At 49.7% G+C, this 8,070-nt stretch overlaps 1 protein-coding gene across 1 annotated transcript in view; it reads left to right on the forward strand.

Annotated features, from left to right (window-relative positions):
- LOC104548365 (immunoglobulin superfamily DCC subclass member 3-like) overlaps positions 1-7,457 on the forward strand; it is a gene marked incomplete at its 5' end in the record, with an annotated part of 31,353 nt that extends 23,896 nt beyond the window's left edge. Inside the window, 3 exons of the mRNA XM_010194368.1 lie at positions 4,823-5,070; positions 5,421-5,585; positions 7,255-7,457. Coding sequence (XP_010192670.1) covers positions 4,823-5,070; positions 5,421-5,585; positions 7,255-7,259 — 418 coding nt within the window. The remainder of the gene's footprint in view (positions 1-4,822; positions 5,071-5,420; positions 5,586-7,254) is intronic.
- Positions 7,458-8,070: the final 613 nt, after the last annotated feature.

Raw genomic sequence — 8,070 nt, forward strand, 5'->3', positions numbered from 1 at the left:
GGCTCGTGTAAAATCATGCTTTCTAGGTTATTACTTCAAAATTTACAAGGAAGCATGAAATAGCACCCAAATTACTGCTCTGAAGGGTTTATTGCTTTTCTTCCTTTAACCCAATCGGGTTCAGGGGAGTAATTTGCAGCCTAGAAGTATATCACACGTTGGGGTTTATATTGCCGTAATAGCAAGGAACAAAGGCCAACATCTTCAGCGAAGGCAGGCTCTAAATATTGATTTTCCAAGCAGATTTTATTTACAAAATGGTAATTAAGGGACTTAGAACCTGGGCTCAGGTGGCATTTGCTCTTCTCGGTGACCTTCGCTTATGAACTGTCTCCTTTTTAAATTCTTCCTCACTGGTTTGCACTGGTTTCGGTGCTCTGGGCATGACTCCCTTCAAGGGCCATGGATGTTCAAGGTTCACTGGGAGAGGACAACCCTTTTTGTACCAAACCTGGGGAAACTACAACCTGCCCTTGGCAAGGTGGCTTTTTCCTATAAAACCCACGTTAGCTGGGTGCGGAGAGATGTGGGTGAGTTTGTCCATCCCTTCATGGTGCACGCACCCCACAGACTCGTGAATCTGTAGGGGTTTTGGACACCTTAAGGCAAGCCTGCAGCTTATTTATGCAATGAGTTTGAAAGCCATTGGTGATTATGGGAAGGGTACCTATAGCAAATCATATTTCAGTTCCTAGAAGCATGACAAATAACTACGTGGAGGACTGGGATGTGAAGCAGCTGCTCCTGATTTAAGAAGAATTCATGGGTTTGACTTTGTTTGGAAGACATGTGGAAAAAAATACATCTGCAGAGTATGGTCCTTACGCAGGAGCCTTCAAGGAAGGAGTGAGCCCGTTGTGGGGCAGCCCAAAATCAGTCTGGGATCCTGGGCACCACTTTGTATGGAAAGGGTTCTTCCTCCTGCATAACACAACACAGTTTTGCCTCGGAAGCCCTGCATATTTAGTTTCTGGAGGTGTAAGAAGGTGCTGGGGACGATTTGCAGTGTCTCTTGGGGCTGCTGAGTGTCACTCTTCAAGCTTTGCACCTGATTTTCAGCCTGTACGAGGCAGCCTTCAAAAACCAGGGGATTTCTGCAAAGCTGCCAACAACCAAGGGAAAAAAGCTCCTTTCCAGCATGGCACTGGAGCATTCTGATTGGCGTGGCACAACAGGAGCTATGACAAACAGAGGCAGAGCAGGGCATGGGGCTGGTGGATTTCGGGAGCTGCCGGCGCTTAAAATGCTCTCAGCCCGCTCCCTGCATTAATTTCATCACACTCCCCCTTTTGTGCGCCCGCCGGTGTCCTTCCAGACGGGCCCCTCTCCTCCTTTGTGCCGCTGAATCGACCAAGGGGCTTCCTTCAGTTCTCAGCCGTTTTTATTTTCAGAGGAGCCTTTGGAAAGCCGAGCTCCGGTCACCGGCCCCGGCCCCCTGACCCGAGCCAGATCACTCATCCCGATTGCCTCAGAGCTGGGAAGACAGCTTGGGAATACGGCGGCGTTCGAGGGGTTGTTTCGGCTCGGCCGACTGTGAATCAGCAGCGGTTCCTCTCCCCACTTCCATCAATGCCTGTCAGGGCTTTGTGCGGGGATGTGATGGAGCCGCCGAGCGGCTTTGGTGACCAGCAGAAAGCCTTCTGGCATCTCGCCTCGCCCGACGTGCTCGCGGCACTGCCAGGCTGGCGCTCACGGGAAAGTTTCCCAACGGCAGATGTCCCAAAGTGACAGATTTTTTTTTTTTGGTTGTGGTTTTTTTTTTTTTTCCTTGAAGAAATAAAAGGACGCTGCATATTTCAGATGGTTGAATATCTGCGCCTCCTCGCACGGCAACTGCGTGTTTTCCTTTTGTTTGAGCTTCCGTAACATAAAAAAAAAAAAATAAAAAGAAAAAGGCCAAAAAAGCCTTGGGAAAGCTGCTGGACCAAACACTGATCCTGCCACACTGCATCCTCTGCATCCCGGAGGAGGAATTTGTCAATAGTTGAGATGAAAGTGGATGCACAGAGGCACCAGCTGGGATGGTGCTGGGGTTGGTGTCCTCTGAGACCAACAGAGAGAAAACCTCAAACCTGTATTCTCATGAAGTTGGTGTTCATTGACATTCTGGTTGCCAACTCCTCCACGCTCGCTTTCTGCTCCTTACCCAGGTTTATAGGCATGGCCAAAAATGTGGTTGTTTTATTGACCCTATTTGTTCTGCATGATGGGGGCCCTAGGTGATGGGTGGCTGAGGCTCTCATTGCACAGCGTATCCAAACACAGCCTTGGGAATCCCAATGAAAATGAACTTTTCAAAGCCTGAAGTAAGTTTCCAGCTACCTGCAGTACCCACTTGGCAGAAATTTGTTTTCTTTCTTTCTTGGGACCTCTGCAGAGAAGCAGCTGGGATGTCTGAGCTCCGGGTGGCAGTGGCCGAGTGCTGTCCTGCTCCAGGACCATTGGCATCCAGCACAGCATCTGTGTTGTGCTTGAGGAGCTTTGCTCCCCTCCAAATCCTGCCAGGAGGGAGATGTGTGTCCACGGGAGGACAATGAGGCTGGTGAGGGGTTTGGAGCACAAGGATTATGGGGAGCGGCTGAGGGAGCTGTGGTTGTTCAGTCTGGAGAAGAGGAGGTGAGGGGAGACCTTAACCCCTCTGCAGCTCCTGGAAGGAGGGGGTAGAGAGGTGGGTGTTGGTGTCTTCTCCCAAGTAACAAGCGATAGGATGAGAGAAGACGGCCTCAAGTTGTGCCAGGAGAGGTTTAGATTGGATATTAGGAAAAATGTCTTCACTGGAAGAGTGGCCAAGCACTGGAAGGGGCTGCCCAGGGCAGTGGTGGAGTCCCCATCCCTGGAGGGGTTCAAGAACCATGTGGATGTGGCACTTGGGGACAATAGTTTAGTGGCCATGGTGGGGTTGGACTTGATCTTGGAGGACTTTTCCGATCTTAATGATGCAATCATTTCAATGATTTCTGTGTCTTTGGCCCCAGCACCATGCTGCTGCCATCAGGCTCCTTGCGCCGCTTCCCAACCAAGGCTCCGCACCTTTTCCTCTCTCCATGTAAATCAAATAAATACACTTGGAGGCGGTGGACCCTCAATACTCCTCGTTGCCTCTGGTGCTCAGGAAGCTCAATGCCGCTCTGGCCTTGTGTGCCAACCCAGGGTGCCCAGAAGTGCAGTATCCAGGTCGGAATAATCCCAGCATCAATGGGGCAGTGGGGAGCTGCATCTCCCACACATCTGCATTGTGCAGAGCTGCGAGGACAGCACTCGGCTGGTGTAATCCTGCCTTCTGCCATCTGTCCTCGCAGGAATCCAGCCCTGTTGACACTGGAGTCCTTCCTCCCTGCTCTGCCCTTCTCCTCCCATTTAATCGGAGCCGTTGAGCCCGTGGCTACGAGGGGAGCTTAGGGCTGAGTCTCTCAAAATCACCGTATCAGCTGAAACCATCGCAGTTGATATTCCATTTACAATGTTTCCAAGGAAACAAAGGCACGGGGCATAAAATGAATGGCTGTTAAACATTTGCTCGCTTACCACGGCCCCGATAATTTGCAAGGCAGAAATAAGAACGTTAAATCAACAGCAATAATAAATTTTAATACAGGAAGACCAGTATTTTGTTGCAATTAGGAGTGCTCGTTCTGACATACAGGCAGGCAGTGACAGGTTATTTATAATTTCCGCTTTCCATGTGCACTTTTTCATTTATATAAAGGGTAGCTTGGATTAGGACTCCCAAAAAGCCGTCAGGTGCCCCTCGCCTCAGCAGGGGTGCTTGGGATTTACTCATGTCCAACATCCACCTGGAATTCATTGCAGCAGAAGAAAATAATTTATTTCTCCCTAGAAGCAAGCAGGGGGTGGGGATTTGGTAGATTTTGGGGTAATTTCTTACAGAAAAATAGCAATAAAAAAAGCTCATCTGAGTTATATATCCTATAGCCTATCTAACAGGACTCATCAATCCCGTAATTTGCAGTAACAAATACAATTTACAGTGGTGCCAAAGCTGTCACCAGGTTCAGTTGGTCCAGTCTGGGCCAAGTTTATTTCCAAAATTTTCCCCAAGGCGCCCTGTTGGTGAGAACACCCTAACAGGACTAAGGACATCACGTTGTATCATAACCTCAGCTGCTGCTTCAAGGTGGTTTTTGGGAAAATCATCTCCAAGGTCAAAGGCTGCCTTTCCACATCCAGCTCGGAGCTGGAAACAGCGTGGTGAGGCTTCCCTGCCCCATCAGCAGGGAAGCAGCAGCATCAGAAAAGACGCTCAAAGGTTTTATAGACCAAACCTCATGTCAAAAAAGGTCAACAGCTTTGGCTTTTGGCTCGTGGTGGTGGTGTTTCTGGAAAGGCAGGAGTGGAGGCTGTAACCCTGCCGGATAAGCCAGCTAATCCTGGTGTTACCTTAAGACTGCTCTAATGTGCTCTAATGCAATTAGAGCATCACCAGAGGGCTTCCTGGCTGCGCTTGATTAGACTTTGTGGTGTCACTGGTGTGTACTGGAGCCGAGCCAGTTAAAGCTGGTTTGGGGCTGTGAGTGCCCTTGCTGCAGAGTTGTCTCTGTAGGGTGCTGGGATCTTCCCAAATTCAGGGTTTCAGATCCCGCCATCCCCATCTGGCTGTACTTTAACCACAGTCTCCACAAGTTGAGAGGATACATGAGATGTGGAGAATGATGCATCCCACTCCTAGGCTTTCCCTTCCCAAAAAGTATGATCTCGCAGCAACCTGGGGCCAGCATGAGGGCTGTGGCATGGCTGAAGGGGAGAGACATCCACTGCAGAGCACTCGGTGAGATAACCATGTCCCTCTCGTGTCCCCACACAGCACCCTCTCCATCTACGGAATCAACCAGGCGGACGAAGCCATCTACCAGTGCATCGCCGAAAACAGCGCCGGCTCCACGCAGGCCAGCGCCCGCCTGACGGTGCTGTGGTCGGACGGGCTGCCCGGGCCCCCGCAGAGCGTGAAGGCAGAGACCGTTTCGGCAACCACCATCCAGGTGTCTTGGAAAGAGCCTCTGCAGAACACCAAGGAGATCATCGGCTACGTGCTGCACATCCGGAAAGCTGCAGGTACGGTGCTCTACCCTCTGCCCAGAGCATCCTCAGCCTTCCTATTATTTAGCAACGTGGTTCAATGGGTAAACCAGAGCCTGCACTGCTGCCACCCATATTTCTCCATCACCTCCCTGTTACTGAAAGCCAGGGATGAGGCAGTAACGCTGATCTAAGTACCAAAAGGGTGAAGCTGTGCGATCAGATCTTGTTGCCCACTTATGTCTCTGGCAAAATGCACAGAAATACAAGTAGAAAATGATGTGGGCAGACACATAACCACGTTAGGGACCAAAATTACCGCTCACAACGTGTTTAGTCTCTTTGAGCCTAACGCCGCTCTCTTCTCTCTTTCCTTTGCACCTCAGATCCCGTAGAGATGGAGTATCAGGAGGCTGTTAGCAAGAGCACCTTCCAGCAGCTGGTGACCGATTTGGAGCCCTCGACCAGCTACAGCTTTTATATAAAGGCTTACACCTCGCGGGGGGCCAGCAAAGCCTCGGAAGTGACGGTGGTGAGCACGCTGGGAGAAGGTAAGGACCGCTTTGCGCCTGGACCGTCAGATGCCGAATCCCGCCGTGCATAGGTCACCCCGATACCCACTCCAAGGCACTTCTAGCACGGAGCCTGCGGTGTTGATGCTCCTCATTCCCACTCCTCCTCATACTCCGGGACATGGTGTAAAATTGTATCGTTACACGGGGGTCAATGGGTTGCAGTAGACACAGGACGGCCTCTCGCAGCTGATGTTGTAGCAGGGCGCACATCTGGCTGCTCTGGGCTTTTCCTAAACTGCTGGCTAAATGCAGGCTTCCCATTCAAGCATCCTCCAGCAGCTCTGGTACTCACAGGTCTTACTCGATAGGTGCCACACTTCTTTAAATCAGGTTTTTTTCTGCTTTACCCTGGAGAAATCCCTCTAGGGCTAAGCTGTCCTGCCCTACAAGTCCCTGCCTTGGATCAGCTTTTTGTTTCAGTGGGAAGTCGTGGCCATCTCCAAGGCTTTTTCCCCAGTTTGACCTCCTAGATGTGGCCACCAGTTTCCCCAGTAAGAAAGCGGGTGCTCTAACACAGGAACGCTTGACACCACAGCCCTGGTGTGATCTGTAAACTGGTATTTTAGGAACATTTTCCTACAGTCCCATCTGAATCCTGGCTCATTTCACATACTGAGACTTAATTTCTTAGGAACATCGCATCGCTCTTGTGAACACTCAGTAATTATGAATTATGAGAGGGTGTGCTGTTCTTATTTAGGATCAAACAAAAGAGCGCATTGACTTCTAGGTGGGGGATCCGGTTCTCAGTCTTCTTCTCAACCCTTGCAGATGTTTGTTACAGAATTTAAGCAACGACACCAATAAATCCTCACCCTGCCGGGTTCTTACCCTGCGAGTTTATTTTCCTTGGCACTCTGTGGGGAATCGGTCACCCTTGGAGTTTGTTTTTCCTTCCAATTTAGGATGGACTAAGGCAAAACGTGAAACTCCTTGACCCGCTGCTCTGAGTGCAGCTACCGGAGCTCAGACCCAGCCGTGCTTCATGGAGCTTGGTGTTTCTGCTGACGTCTGGGTCGAGCTAGAGAGGACTTATTGTCATTATTACCTTCAGTCACCCCAGGAATAGTTATCTGGTAACAGGATCATAAATTTCCTGGCTTTCTGATGTTTCAAGGCATCACTGCCCTGCTCTGCTGTCCTTTAAGAAGGGCTCATCCTGTGTAACGAAGCTGCAGCAATTAGCTCGGTGTTCAGGGTGGCCGAGCTGGCCTGGTGAAGATCACTCAGCCCCAGCTTGCCTTTGCCTTGTGGGAAGACAAAGAGAGATTTAAACACCCCTGTCCTGGCTTGATTTATTTGCTTTGCTTCACTCGGGTGCCTCCTGCCTTCTGCTCACAGCCCAGGGAGCCAGGAGCCAGCGGCTTTTTGTCCCCAGATTCAGGTTTGGCTGCAGATTTGGCCTTGGAAAGGGACGGGATTTGGCCAACACATCGTGGCTTGGCTTTGCCATGCCCTGTCCTCCAGAAACCTCTCTCTCTGGGCAGATCCTCCCAACTCCCCCCTGTCCTCCTCCTTTCCACCGACTCACAATGCCATGGTATTTGACATCTCCAACTCCACTTCATTCAGCAGCACACGCTCCTTGTTCTTCTCTTTTAATGCTTTTTAGGGTTTTCTCCAGGACTTTTTGACATTCCTCTAGGGTGAAGACCGTTCCTTTAGTCACCTTCGGCTAAAGACGCCTTCAAGAAGAAAGTCGAAATGGCCTGGGGAAAATCTCAAACAGCACAGAAGAGGAAATGCAGTATCCCAGCCCTTAGCGTGAGGGAGATGCCTCACTCAGAGCACATCCATATTTTGTCTTATATATATAATTCTGTGAAGCACATATACCCTGGTGTGCGTGTGTCTGTTGACACACACCCAGCCATACCCCATCTGTATACACTTCCTTGTTTAATAACATTATAAGCAGCACACGCATTCTGCGAGTGCGTACATATAATCAATATTATACACATATATATCTATACTCAAAAGTTTGAATAAATACTATCTATTCCATACTTTGAAGGAGAGAGATTCTTGTGGTTTTTATTAAATGTAAGGCTCTGCAACCTTAAAATAAAGCCAAGTCTTCGCAAATGAGAATGGCCCACATCAGTGTTTCTTTGCCCATGGGATAATGCCATTTCCCTTTCTGTGGCGTTTTCACCCATGGTTTGGGAAACGATGCTTTAAGCAAAGGTCCAGCCTCTCAGAGGGGGGATCCAGCCAGTTCCTAATCTTGCCCTAAAGGGAACTGGGAGACTTAGGGGAAAAAAAATAGAGTGTTTAATTGGATTGCAAAAATACACAGCCTTGGGAAGAATGGTGCATTCTGGTATAAATAGAATTTACTCAGCTTTCCCATCAATGAAATCAGAATAAATCCTAGTGAGAAGAAGTACTTGGACCCCTTCTTTGCTGTTGGCAGCGCTCAGGCAGGACGGGATCTCATTAACTGGACCCAGCACAG

This window comes from Mesitornis unicolor, unplaced genomic scaffold (genome assembly GCF_000695765.1).
Source record: "Mesitornis unicolor isolate BGI_N332 unplaced genomic scaffold, ASM69576v1 scaffold15481, whole genome shotgun sequence".
Taxonomy (NCBI): Eukaryota; Metazoa; Chordata; class Aves; order Mesitornithiformes; family Mesitornithidae; genus Mesitornis; species Mesitornis unicolor.